Source organism: Cynocephalus volans, chromosome 10 (genome assembly GCF_027409185.1).
Source record: "Cynocephalus volans isolate mCynVol1 chromosome 10, mCynVol1.pri, whole genome shotgun sequence".
In the NCBI taxonomy this organism is placed as follows: Eukaryota; Metazoa; Chordata; class Mammalia; order Dermoptera; family Cynocephalidae; genus Cynocephalus; species Cynocephalus volans.
Genome location: NC_084469.1, coordinates 131306946 through 131321258, shown reverse-complemented (window position 1 = coordinate 131321258; position 14313 = coordinate 131306946). Strand labels below are relative to the sequence as shown.

At 45.0% G+C, this 14313-nt stretch overlaps 1 protein-coding gene across 1 annotated transcript in view; it reads left to right on the top strand.

The window, feature by feature from the left end:
• The window catches only part of CDH3 (cadherin 3), a 39882-nt gene extending 25880 nt beyond the window's left edge, over nucleotides 1-14002 (top strand). The window contains exons 8-15 of the mRNA XM_063110547.1: nucleotides 87-272; nucleotides 2001-2242; nucleotides 2746-2891; nucleotides 3805-4029; nucleotides 7562-7768; nucleotides 11495-11625; nucleotides 11996-12142; nucleotides 13151-14002. Of these exons, the coding sequence (XP_062966617.1) occupies nucleotides 87-272; nucleotides 2001-2242; nucleotides 2746-2891; nucleotides 3805-4029; nucleotides 7562-7768; nucleotides 11495-11625; nucleotides 11996-12142; nucleotides 13151-13360 (1494 nt within the window). The 3' untranslated portion in view covers nucleotides 13361-14002. The remainder of the gene's footprint in view (nucleotides 1-86; nucleotides 273-2000; nucleotides 2243-2745; nucleotides 2892-3804; nucleotides 4030-7561; nucleotides 7769-11494; nucleotides 11626-11995; nucleotides 12143-13150) is intronic.
• The last annotated feature ends 311 nt before the right edge of the window (nucleotides 14003-14313 follow it).

The following is a 14313-nucleotide window of genomic DNA, read 5'->3' as shown; positions in this document are numbered from 1 at the left end:
GGATTGCCAGTTACAGAAACGTGGAGCAGCCCCTCAGGATGGTGAGTCTCTCTTCTCTGATCATGCTATGTTTCCCACACTGACAGTATGAGGCCCATGTGCCCGAGAATGCAGTGGGTCAGGAGATACAGAGGCTGACAGTCACTGATCTGGATGCCCCCAACTCACCAGCATGGCATGCCACCTACCACATCGTGGGAGGTGATGACGGGGATCATTTTACCATTACCACCCACCCCGAGAGCAACCAGGGCGTCCTGACAACCAGGAAGGTGAGTAGTTTGGGCTTTAGACAAAGGCTGTACCTGGGGCAGCCAGATCTGTAGTCTCCAGGACAAGGAGGCACCACCTGCCTCAGGCCACCTACCTTAGGCCAGTGGCTTCCAACAGTGTCCCACCCCTCTGTGTTAGGGAGTCCCTTTGTTCAAACTAAATTTTACCCAGGGGCCCAATTCATAAACAGGCAAAAGTTGCTGATCTAATTGAAGCAGATCAGTGGAGCCTCCTCCCAAACCCCAGTGTCCAAAGGCTGCCCGCAATCAGTCTTTTCACACAGAGAATTTTTGTTTTATTGGAATTCATGCTAATTTTGCATTTGCTCTGTAATAAGTAAATTTGTTGTTTGGATAATAAAATATTTTAAGTTACTTAGTAGTCACACCCTTGCCTTTCAAAAAGTCTTTTGTTTTTTAATTTTTGTGAATTTTAGTTTTTACTGAGGTATAGGACATGGGTTGGGTCAAAAAGTCTTTGAGTAGAAATGATGCTTCAAGGAGATGGGCCTACCTTTCTTTCATGTATTTTACTTCCAGGTTTACTAGGAAGAATGGCCTAGTTTGAGAAGCAGGGATTTATTCTTTAAAGACTGTTTTGGATTCACTTTCCCCTTTTGCAACAAATACTTTGTAATGCCGCTTTTACACTATGATAAATTTCATTTATAATATAACTTAACCTAACTCCTAGTTTCTAGAAAAATAGAATGCCCTAACTGTAAAATAAAGGAGAAACTTACAGAAAAGTTTACTAATATAAAATATTTGATATATAAGCTTTTGGGCACCACTACACTAGAAAATATAATGAAGTGTCCAGTTACTTACATCTACTTGTAAAATCATCCAAATGCAATGGATATTGTATGTTGCCCTGGTGACCCATACCACAAGTGGTATTGATGTCTTTTCAGAACAGCGAATAAAATAAACAACTCTTTTAAAAAAAAAAAAAAGATGACCGGTAAGGGGATCTTAACCCTTGACTTGGTGTTGTCAGCACCACGCTTTCCGAAGTGAGCCACCGGCTGGTCCTTGAATAAACAACTCTTGAGAAAGTCCTGAACAAATTCAATCATGAGCTGCCCTCAGAAGTTATATTTCTGGAAGATTCAGTATATATTAAAACTACACCAAAAACTTATATGTAAAACATGTTGTAGACGCTAATTACAAACAGGTTTTTCACACCCGTGATTGTATGAACATCCAAGGGGCTATTGGCTGTTCTCATGGAACATGGGGTCAGTTCTTTGTGTCTGCAACATTGTGGGACATAGCATCCCTGTCCCAGCTTGTAAATGTCCATGACAATTAGAAATGCATTTACAAGTTTCTAAAACACTCTATAAGGAACATTCACCACCCCACTGGGAACCAATGTTTTAGGACTTACTAATCCAGTTGCCTTTGAGGTGGTCTGAAAGGCCACACTAGATGTCCAGTCAGGAAACACAGGAAGGGCTGGCCAGTTAGCTCAGTTGGTTAGAGCACGGTGTTATAACACCAAGATCAAGTGTTCAGATCCCTGTACAGGTCAGCCACCAAAAAAAAAGAAAAAGAAAGGAAACACAGGAGGCTTTTTGGGACAGGGAGTGGGCAGCATCGTTGCTTGTGGGGTTCTAGAGCCCCTCGGGGTGGGCCCTTTCCTTCTGACATCCACAGTACCACTTGGGGCCTCCTCACAAAGTGGTAGTTTAGGTTCTTCCTCCTCTTCTCTCCTAGGGCTTGGATTTTGAGGCCAAAAACCAGCACACCCTGTATGTTGAAGTGACCAATGAAGCTCCCTTTGTAGTGAAGCTCCCAACCTCAACGGCCACCATAGTGGTCCATGTGGAGGATGTGAATGAGGCACCTGTGTTTGTCCCACCCTCCAAAGCTATTGAGGTCCAAGAAGGCATCTCCGTTGGGGAGTCTGTCTGTATCTACACTGCACAGGACCCTGACAAGGAGAATCAGGAGATCAGGTACTTGGGCGCTGGACTCAAAGTCAGCCAAATGCACTGGCACAGTTGGGTGGGTTGTTTAAGCCAGCATTTGTGCTTATTACCATAAAAGTTCAGTATTTTGAACAATACCCCTGCACAGGACCTCTCCTTCCTACCCTCCCTGAGGAGGGGTCTAGGGGGCAGATGTTTCCTTTCTTCTCTCACGTATCCTTGCTGGGACCCCCACCTGCTGCTATAGGCTCCCATTTACAGATAAGATGTATTTTCCATGTGATCCTGCTTAGGAGCAGAGAATCATCTGCCAGTTGGCATGAGGAGACTTTGAATAATAACACCAAAATTCTAAATATTTTGCACGTGGGGGCCGGCCTGTGGCTCACTTGGGAGAGTGTGGGGCTGATAACACCAAATCAAGAGTTAAGATCCCCTTACCAGTCATCTTTTTAAAAAATAAATAAATAGATAGATAGATAGATAGATAGATATTTTGCATGTGACTCTTCTCAACTCTTCCTCTTCAGCTACCACATCCTGAGAGACCCAGCAGGATGGCTAGCGATGGACCCAACCAGTGGGCAGATCACTGCTGCCGCCGTCTTAGACCGTGAGGATGAGTGGTTTGTAAAGAACAACATCTACAAAGTTGTGGTCCTGGCCACGGACAATGGTGAGAGCTTCCTCTTGGTCCTTCCACAGGGACAACTTTCATTCCCAGATTATGTGACACGGCATTTTCCTTCCATAGCAGAGTGTGGTAGTGGGGAGGGGTACCAGCAAACCAGCCTGGGAGGGGGTTAACATAGTCTCTCAGAGGAGTCTGTATGTTTTGCTTGTTTTTCTGTGGCAGCTGGCCATTATAAGGATTGAACCCTGGACCTTAGTGTTATCAGCACCATGCTCTAACAACTGAGCTAACCAGCCAGACTCAGAGGAATCTTTTAAAGGCTGGTCCTAGGGCAACCGGCCATGATTCTGATTTCCTTAAAACCCAAGAGTTACAAGATATCCTGAAGACTCCCTTCAGCCTGAGTTTTTGGCTCACTGAGCCCTGAATTGGCCTGTCAGTTTCCCCCTGGGATTGATTGATAGGGCCTGCTTACAAAGTGCCATGATTGATTAGTGATATCACCCCATGATGGAGGGGGGGATATATAATTGCCATCTCTGCTTGACACATAGTGAGCCAAGGCCTGGAGGCAGATGAGAGATTACAACAGGGCTATGAAGAGAAGCTTCCCTGATCAGCAAACACTGGATTAGCCCTGAGGTGGCCAATAGGTTTCACTTTGTGATAGATTATGGTGGCTTTCCAGATGAAGTAGCTGCAACTGTGCTGTGATTGGTTAGAATGTCTGCTGTGGACACAGATGAGAATGGTGGCTTGATTGCCATGTATTTGCTGTCACTGGCTTTATCTGTGATGAAGCTAGGGTATGGAGGAACTTGAGAGGTTAGAACTGGGCAGTAAACAGGAGCCTCCCTGAGGCTGATTGAGCAGGTCCTAGAGGAGCTTCACATTTGATTCATCAACCAACCAAGGGCAGATGCTGTAAAGACATCACGTGTGTGATTTTGAACAGGGAACCCTCCCACCACCGGCACAGGGACCCTCCTGCTAACACTTACTGATGTCAATGACCATGGCCCGGTCCCTGAGCCCCGTCAGATCACCATCTGCAACCATAGCCCTGTGCCCCAAGTGCTGAACATCACGGACAAGGACCTGTCCCCCCACACCTCCCCTTTCCGGGCCCAGCTCACACATGACTCGGACATCTACTGGACAGCAGAGGTCAATGAGAAAGGTAATGAGTGATGGTGGCAGGTGGGTGCCAGCTCTGCTGGGTGGGTGTCTGCCCCACAACAGGACCCTGCACACATTCCCATTCCAGCATCTTTGGGTCTTGGAGGTAATGGTCTCTTCAAGAATGACAAATACTATTTATTAATCTAGTGTAAGCCTTTGGAATTCCATGGGAGCCCTAAAAGACCATTCTAGCCCAACCGACCTTCCCTGTACAGATGGAAGAACCAAGGCCTAGAGAAAAGAGGAGTGATTTGCCCCATGTCACATAGCAAGAGTCAGGACTCTAACATAGTAATTATAGCTCACACTCACTGAGTGTGCTTACTGTGTGCTGGACACCACTTCAGATGCTTTACCAAGATTAGATTACTTAATCCTCACAACAGTCCTGTGAAGAAGTACTATTATCTCTTTCAACTTTCACATACACATTTTACAGATGAGGAAAACGGCTTACCAAAGCTTAAATGTCTTGCCAGAGGTTTATGGGTAGAAAATGATGGCCCCAAGATTTTAATCCAGGCAGTCTGATTGATTGTGGTAACACAATGCTCTGCTGCCTACCATTTATGGAGTCCTTGTTTAATATTTCTACCAAACTCTGCAGTCAGTATTTTTTTTTCCCTAAAAGATGACTGGTAAGGGGATCTTAACCCTTGACTTGGTGTCAGCACCACGCTCTCCCAAGTGAGCTAACCGGCCATCCCTATAGGGATCCGAACCCATAGCCTTGGTGTTATCAGCACCACACTCTCCCAAGTGAGCCACAGGCCAGCCCTTGCAGTCAGTATTTTTATCCCTATTTACAGATGAAAATGAGGCCTGGAGAGGTTAAATAGCATGCTTAAGGGCACAAAGTAGGAAAATAGTAGAAGTTGAAACCAGGCTTTGACACCAGAGTGCCTAGTCTTCCCATTCCCACCCACCTCCCTGTCCTGCCTCTTTCCAATCCACTAGCCCAAAGGTTCTCAGCCTTCAGTGATTTTTTTCAGTTGTCACAAGGACTGGAGAGGCATTGAGTGACTGAAGACCCAGGCTGCATGAGAAAGGAGGGTCCAGCCCCAACTGCCAGTAACACCCCTGCAGAAAAGCTTCCTCACCATGGTTTAAAGTGTTTTCCCCTTCCTTTTGGGGTTGGGGTCCCCCAGGAGGGAAATAGGAAATCTATATACTCAGGTTCTGCCCCAAAGAAACTAAATACCCCGTTTCTATTATTGCTGCTGAGCCCATCTCAGAAAGAACTCAGGAGGTCTGCTTCAGACACCTGCATCATCTCCTTGTTATGATTCCTGTGATTTGGGTGTTTATATCCAACACCTTTCCTTCAGGGAGCACAACTTGGTCTCGTCACCCCCTTGTGGTCTAGAAGCCATTTTTTCCCTCCCTTAATACCATGTAAGAGCTTGAGCTATGGAGGCAGATTACCTTAATTCAAAACCTGACCCCTCCATTTTCTATTCACTAGCTTTGTGACTGACGACAAGTTACTGAACCTCACTGGGCCTCAGTTTACTTATCTGTAGGGTGGGGTCAATACTTATACCTACTTCCATACAGTTATTGTGAAGATTAAATACGTGAAAAGCATCTCGTGCTCAGTAGATTTGAGTGGCCGACTTCAACACTGATATTTCTTAGCAACAATCACAGATCTGGCTGTCGAAGTGTGAGTGTTATGGCCAAATCCCAGTGGTACCAACATCTGATAATAGTATCGGATCTGGTTCCTGGTTTTTTGTTTTTTGTTTTTTCCTTGGCGACTGGCCAGTGTGGGGATCTGAACCCATGACCTGGGTGTTACAAGGCTGTGCTCTAATCAACTGAGCTAACTGGCCAGCCCCTGATTCTTGGTTTTAATTTAGTTTTTCTATTTGCCCTTGTCCCTATTATCAGGGAAATTAATCCAGACTCTGCCCTTATGTGACCTTGGGCTAGTTACTTGACTCCCTACACCTCAATTCCTGTTTTTGTAAAATGAGGATAATAGCAGTACCTGCCTCTGAAAGTTGTGGTGAAGATTAGGGTAGGACCTTGTACATAATAAGCATCCATTTAGTCAGTACCATCATCATCATCATCAACTGAGAAATCAGTCTAACGGCATGGTAGGGATGTTTTCAGGACATACCCCATGTTGTCCTCTCCATATGGTAGACCGAGTATTCAGTCTGCAGAGTTCTCTCTGCCTTCCATTGCTGAATAGGAGAGGATGAATTCTACCTTCTGGTCTTTTTAGTAAGAGGAGCCCAGCGAACATGCAAAGGCTTTTAACTTAAAATGGCTTGAGGTCAGTGCTGACAGGCTGGCAAGCCTGGGGGTGGGGTTAGAAGCTTGGGGGTTCTTTTTGATTGCTCCAAAAAGTGATTGGGTGGACTTCATTAGCATTTAGTGGTACAGACCTTCAATGCTAGGGAAAATACTCGAGGATAAAAAAAGTTCCACCCAAGCCAAGAAGAGCTCACCTCTTTAGAAAGTTAGTCTAAACTGAAGGCCTTTCTTCAAAGAGGCCCCAACTCTAAATTCCTCATCCATAAACATAGCTCCCCTGACCACTCTAGGATTGCTGCACAGTCTCTCCTGAGGGGTACCCCTTATGCAGGCTGCACTGGGCCTTGCTTCTGCTCTGTGGTTAGCCTGCCACCAGCCTGAGCCTTTGAAAGCCAGTTAGCCCAATGCCCATTGTAGCCTCATTTCTGGCATCCCTGAACTTGTGTGCAATCATTGATGCTGTGATAGCATAGGTTAGCTTCCTGTCTGATCAGCTTAGCACCACTACTTATATAACCAAGTCGTATGTATTTGGATTTATTAATAATTGAATGCTCACTTTTCATATATTAAAATTTGATCATACAGTTGAGATATAAACACATTTATTATTGCAAGAGTAAAATGATGCAATAATAAATGGCAGTGAACATTCAGATAGGAAAACAGGTGGCCAGTTAATGTGAATATTAAGATTCTTTTGGAGTCAAGAATAGTTTAGTAGTTATAGTGCTGAGAAATTATTGGTCCTGCTTGACATGACTTTTATTTTTTATTTTTATTTTTATTTTTAAATTTATTTTTTATTTTTTTTATTTTTTTTTAAATTTTATTTTGTCGATATACATTGTAGCTGATTATTGCTCCCCATCACCAAAACCTCCCTCCCTTCTCCCTCCCCCCCTCCCCCCCAACAATGTCCTTTCTGTTTGCTTGTTGTATCAACTTCAAATAATTGTGGTTGTTATATCTTCTCCCCCCCCCCGATGACATGACTTTTAAAGCTTCATATTTTTAAAATAATGTGATTATTGGATTTTTTTTTAAATGATGAATCATTTTTTATCCCAATAATCCTTTCCATGATGGTAAATTTGGCTTTGGGCAGGTATCAGTTTTTACATTTGGCCAAAAGGTGCTTTTGGGATATTTCTCCCTGGTGCCCAGACACAGAGGCTGTCTCCTGACAGACCTTCATCGTGGTATACTCAGTTCCCACCACTTCTGGATACTTTGGCTAATAAATGATCTGTCCACTCCAGGAGACACAGTGGCCTTGTCCCTGAAGAAGTTCCTGAAGCAAGACACATATGACGTGCACCTTTCTCTGTCTGATCACGGCAACAAGGAACAATTGACAGTGATCAAGGCCACCGTGTGTGACTGCCACGGCCATGTGGAAACCTGCCCTGAACGCTGGAAGGGGGGTTTCATCCTCCCCATCCTGGGGGCTGTCCTAGCTCTGCTGCGTGAGTACTTGGCACCCTCCCCTCTCTGAGGATGGGGTAGTTCAAAGACCTGAATCTACTCCAACCTCCTGGGACTAAAGGGCCACCAACATTGCTCATCCATTCCTTACACTCTTAATTCTAGGAGTGTAATTCAGTCAGTAGATAATTTCTGGAGCTTCTGGAGTGTGCCAGGCTTTGGGGATACAATGGTGAGCAAATAGACCTTGTCCTGCTATTGTGTTATCTAGAGGCTTGAGCATGGTTCTGGGTGGTCTCCAGACCAACAGCATTAGTAGTACCAAGAATTTGTTAGAAAGACAGACTCTCAGGCCCCACTCCAGACCTCCTAATCCAGCAACATAAAGATAGGACCCAGTAATCTGTGTTGGTTCTTTTTTTTTTTTTTTAATTCCCCTGAGGACAGGGCAATTTGGGGTGAGCTTCTCGGGAAGGGTCTCAACTGTGAGCTGAGGAAATGAATACCATGGCCCCAAAGTGGGGATCTAAGTGGCATATCATGATATCTACTATGGGTAGGATGACCAGGAGCAACCAGGACTGAGCGATAGCATGGGACATGGGATTATCAGTGCTAAAACTGGAACAATCCCAAGCACACTAGGACATTTGATCACTCTAGAAACCCCGGCCTTAAAATACTAAAGGGAGCTGCAATTTTGCCGATTACAATTTTCTCAATAACAGTGAATATGTAATAGTAGAATATATATCAGTAGTTAGGATGCTAGGCCATTGGATGAATTTTAAAGAGTAGCTTAACTACAAAAGGCTACTAGAATGTGACTGTATTTGACTTGTCATCTTTAGAGAGTCATTGAGCAGGAATAGTAATATCTCAAGTCAGATTCCTGACATAAATACAGAGTAGATGTTGCTCAAATAAAGCTACTACAAGGAAATAAAAGATCAGATCAGAAAAACTAGAAATATCATAGATAATCAGGTTGACTAGCAGCAGCATCAGAATAACCACAAAATATTGCAAATGCAGAGTCCCACCAGCAGAAATACTGATTTGGTGACTCTAGGGTGGGTGGTCACTGGGAGCTGCCTTTTTAACAGGCTCCTTAGGGTATTCTGATGCAAGTGATGGCAGACCACACTCTAGGAGACACTGCGGTGTTCCTACCATCCACTTTCTTTTAGCCCCATGATTAATCACCACTTATGTTTTAAAGTTTCTGGCAAGTCAGATTGCCAGATAAAATACAGAATACTCAAATTTGCATTTCAGATAAACAACAAGTAACTTTTTAGTGTAAGTATGTCTCGTGGGAACATATAATAATATCATAATATATCAATATAATGTTTTTTCTTTTCTTTTTCCCTGTAAGTAGTAAACTATTTTTATAGTAGTTTTAGGTTTACAGAGAAACTGAGCAGAAAGTGCAGATAATTCCCATACCCTTCCCCACCCCCTTACACTTTTTCCTGTTATTAACATGTTAGGCTGTATGACTCTTAGTAGTGGATAAAAAAAAAAAAAAAATGGTATATTTGTTACCATTATGAACCAATGTTGATATATTACTATTAACTCAATTTTATATTAGGGTTCCTTCTTTGTGTTGTACAGTTCTATGGGTTTTGCCAAATTCATAATGTCATATATTCACTATTACAGTATCATACACAATAGTTCTGCTGGATTTTAAATCCTCTGGATTTTTAGGTGGAGCACAGTAATCTGTGTTTTAACAAGCCCTCCAGAGGGTTCTGATATGTGCTAAAGTTTGAGAACCACTGGTCGAGTGGGCGGAAGCATTTAGTTAAAAACGAATTTCTTTGCTCTAAAGGTAGAACCTATCACAGTTGCTTTTTCTATTCTTTGACTTAGTCCTTACATAGACAACACACATTCAATCAGATATGAATACAAGAGCAAGCTTTAATTAATGTACTGTACTGTGCACCAAGTACTGCTTTAGGCACTGGGGGTGCAGCACTCAACAGTCCCTGCCCTCATGGAGCTTACATTCCAGTGTAGAGGCAGACAACAGACCATCTGGCAGAGAAACATGTTGCTGTGGAGGAAGAGAAAGCAGAGGACAAGAGCGTAGGAGGTCTGCAGTTTTAATTAGAGTGGACATGAAAGGCATTGTTGAAAAGGGAATATTCGAGGAAAGACCTGAAAGAGGTGACGAAGCAAGTCTTGCAGATACCTAGGGAATAACAAGCATGAGAGCCCTGCGGCAGCACCATGTGTAGTATGTGGAAATAGCAGTGGCTGGAATGGGGAAAGTAAAAAGGGAAAAAAGTGGGAAATGAGCTTAGAGAGGTATGGGCATGGCAGATCACCATGTTGGGCCTTTATAAGGCTATCATACGAACTCTGGGTGGAATGAGAAGTCATCAGAAGGTTTTGAGGAGAGGAGCGATGTGATTTGACTAAAATTTTGCAAGATTCCTACTGAACAGACTATCTGGGGGCAATAGTAGAAACAAGGAGACCATGTAAGAGGCTGTAGTCCAGGGGTGAGAAGGTGGTTGATGGCTTAGACAGGATGGCAGCATCAAGGTGGTAAGAGGTGGTCATATTTCAGGGTACAATTCATTCAGATCATTATGTAGTATGAAGGAAAGAGCCACGGATGATTCCAAGGTTTTTGGCCTAAGCAAGTAGAAACCTGGAGTTTCCATTTACCAGCTTGGAAAGGACTGAGGGAAGAGATTTGCCAAACCGTCCAAATGGAGATATCTGTAGCAGTTGGATACATAAGCCTTCAGTTTGGGTGAAAAGTCCAATCTGCTTCTTGTCTTCTCCCAGCCCCAATGGGGAGGAAATGGGGAGAGGACAGGTTACTGTCTATCCCACGTGGGTGCGCATCCTGAGAACCCAGTGATTCCCAAAGAAGGCTAAGTCTGTCTTGTCTGGCCAGAGAGAGACAGTGGTTCCATCAGCAGGTAAAGTAATGAGCCTAAGCAGCTGTGTCCTCTGCCACCGAGGGGGCCAAAGGGTGGCCTCTAAGTATGGGTTTAACTGGGCATAGTCATGACAGGGTTTACAGCCTGGCATTAGTTGGCCAATCACCCCATGTACAAATAGCCTGCCAGACTTTCAAACCATATCACTAAGAGCACTAAAAACCAGTCCCTCCCTTAAAATAGGATTTGCACCTAATTTCAAATGTCAAAGTTGCATTATCTTGCTTTTAATGTAAGGTCTTTGGTTGATGTAGGGGACATCTCAGGACTAAAAGAGAGTCTTATTGAAAGATAACATCAGCTGGGAGGTTTCCATCCCCACAAAAGAGGATTTTAAGGATCAGTACCAATATGGGAAGACTGGCAGTAAACGGTATAGCCTCCTAGGTGAGGGAGAGAAGTCAGAATGCTGGGAGGAGGTGATATTGTGCTGAGACCTGAAGGATGAGAGCTATGTATATGCATGGAAAGTGTGCCAGGCGAGGAGAGAGCCCATGTGGGAGTTTCCAAAGTGGGGAACTGCTGGGTGTATTTGAGGAACTCAGAGGAGGCCAAGCATGGCTGGATCTGGGTGGGTGAGAAGGGAGGGTTGGCGGCATAGGCAGGGGCCAAATGATGTAAGCCTTGGTAAGGAGTCGGGACATTCCTGGGTGCAGGTGGAGTCATTGCAGTGTATTAAGCTTTGGTTTACTGACAGGGTCTAAAATTAGATGGGGCTCTGAGGATTTGGGGGTCTTGGCCAGCCACGTGGTGGGGGTGGAGGATGTGAGTATTCACATACCCCAATTTTTTCAGTCCTTCTGCTGGTGCTCCTCTTGTTGGTGAGAAAGAAGCGGAAGGTTAAGGAGCCTCTTCTACTCCCAGAAGACGACACCCGTGATAATGTCTTCTACTATGGTGAAGAGGGTGGTGGCGAAGAAGACCAGGTGGGACATTGGGAGGTCTGGGGATTGGGAGGCAGATATTCTGAGGGCCACCAGCAGGGATGGTTGGATCAACCAACTAACTGTTAACTACACTGACCAGACCCTGGCAGGAAGCATCAGTCACCAGGCAGGGTCAACGACCAACTCTCCTCTTTGGAGAGGGGTCTAGCCCATTACTGTAGTCTCTTTGGCCCCAGCCAAGTTGACCTCAAGTCTGCTTAATTTGGAAGGGAAAGAGAGGATGGAAACTAGAGCTCTCAGAGAATTCTGACATTATCTAAGACCTACCTATGGATCAGAGCATCCAAAGGGCAGGGAGGTGGGGAGGAGAGTCCTTCTCATTCCCATGTTTGCCTTCATTTTCTTAAAGGACTATGATATCACCCAACTCCACCGGGGTCTGGAGGCCAGGCCTGAGGTGGTTCTCCGTAATGACGTGGCGCCAACCTTCATCCCCACACCCATGTACCGTCCTCGGCCAGCCAACCCAGATGAAATCGGCAACTTCATCATCGAGGTGAGGCACGGTGGGACTAGCCGAGAGCAGCCCTTTATTCATGCCTAGCACCGCAGCACAGGAGAACAAGCGTGGGCTTGGAGTCCTGGTTCTGGGTTTAAATACTGACTCCACCACCAGCCAGCTGTGTGACCTGGCATATCTGAGTAACTCTGGGCTTCTGTTTCCTCCTCCATAAAACCCTAACTTGGAGAGTGGTTAAGAATGATTAAGAATAATTTATTCATTTATTCAACAAATATAGTGGTTGTTAGAAGAAAACTCTGAAGCTAGACTACCTGGGTTTGAATTTTTAAAAGATCCAGGTGATTCCAGTGTGGAGCACAGTTTGGAACCTCTGTTATAGGTTACTTCAAGGATTGAATGATTAAGTATCCAGGACAATACTAGCAGAGTGCTTCCTGAACCTGCGTGCACATGGGATCACCTGGGGAACTTCAAAAACCACAGATGCCTCTGATTCTCCCCCAGAGATTGGGATTTCATTGATCTTTTTGTGGCCTGAGCTTCAGAATTTTTAAAAGATTCCCCAGGTAATTTAAGTTTGGGAACTACCTACCTAGCATGTAGTATTTATTAGGTAATAATAACTACTGCTGCCAGGTACTATTCTAATAAGTGCTTTACATATATTTCCATATTCATTTATTCCTCTAAGACTATTTGAAGTCTTACCATTTTACAGTTGAGGAAACAGAGGCAGAGAGTGGTAAAGAAGACTCGCCTAAAGTCACAAAACTAGTGTGTGGAGTTCAAGTTCAGGCTCAGGCTGTCTGACTTCAGAGTCCTTGCCCTTAACCCTGCCTGTGTTGCACTGAGCACTTGCTGTGTGCTGGTCCCTGGGCTAGGCACTTGACATGCACTATTTCATGTCAGCCTTCAAAAACCTTACAGGCCTCATAGGTGAGGAAGCAAGGCTCAGCGAGGAGAATTAACTTGCCTGAGCTCGCACAGCCAGCAGGTGGCAGGGCCCTGCTGCTCCTAACCACCTGTTCTGTGTTACTGCAGAACCTGAAAGCCGCCAACACGGACCCCACAGCCCCGCCCTACGACTCTCTGCTCGTGTTTGACTACGAGGGCAGTGGCTCTGATGCTGCCTCCCTCAGCTCCCTCACCTCCTCCGCCTCTGACCAGGACCAAGATTATGACTATCTGAACGAGTGGGGCAGCCGCTTCAAGAAGCTGGCAGACATGTATGGGGGCGGTGAGGACAACTAGGCCACCCTGCCAGCAGGGCTGAGAATGGAACATCAGGCCGCAGTAGCATCTCCCAGGGGGTCTCAGTCCCCTCCTTTAGCCAAGGACTTTGGAGCTTATCAGGAAGTGGCCTTAGCAACTTGAGGGGAGAGGCTGCAAGTCTAACATTGGAAGGGTTGGGTTCTAAGTTTCTCAGAGTGGAGGAATGTGGCAGTTGACTTTAGCACTGAAAACCTCTCAGCTGAGGTTAAGGTTGCCTTGGAGGCTGACTGTCCAGAAGACTCTAACCTGCCGTAAAATAGCCCTACGTGCTGGGACTGGACTGGCTCTGACCCCGTGATGACTTTCTCTGGAATGGACCCTTCTCCTTAGAAGAGGCCTCTTATTGCAACATGATTTTTTTTAAATGCTATTTTCAAAAAGTTAGAGGCAGGTCCTCATCCGTCCCCATGGGTCTTCCTGAAGCACAGCCCAGAGCTGTGGGCTCACTGGCCCTCATGCGTTTCTCCCCAGTTTCCTGGCCCCAAGGCCTCCTATTTGGATAGTCACTGTGTTTTTATACTGAGTGTGTCTAGGTTGTCCTTTATTTTTTATTTTCCCTGTTGTGTGCTGTAGATGAAGGGTGATGACAATCATGTAAATGTACTAGAACTTTTTTATTAAAGGAACTTTTCCCAGAAGTACTAGGGGAGTGAAACTTTTTTTTTTATGGCAGCTGGCCGGTACAGGGTTTGAAACTTTTTTTTTTTTACTAGAAGTCTTATTGACATCTAATTCACATACCATACAATTCACCCAGTTAAAGTGCACAATTCAATGGTTTTTAGAATTTTCAGAGTTCTGCAAAAGGAGTAAGCTCTCTCAACTCTGCTGGTTTCACCCCAGCTTCCTCCCGATGATAGAGGAAGCTCAGGATTAGCTTACAGGCCCAGGTAGGCCCGAGAGGGTGTAGTGCAGAGGGAGGGCAGGGGACA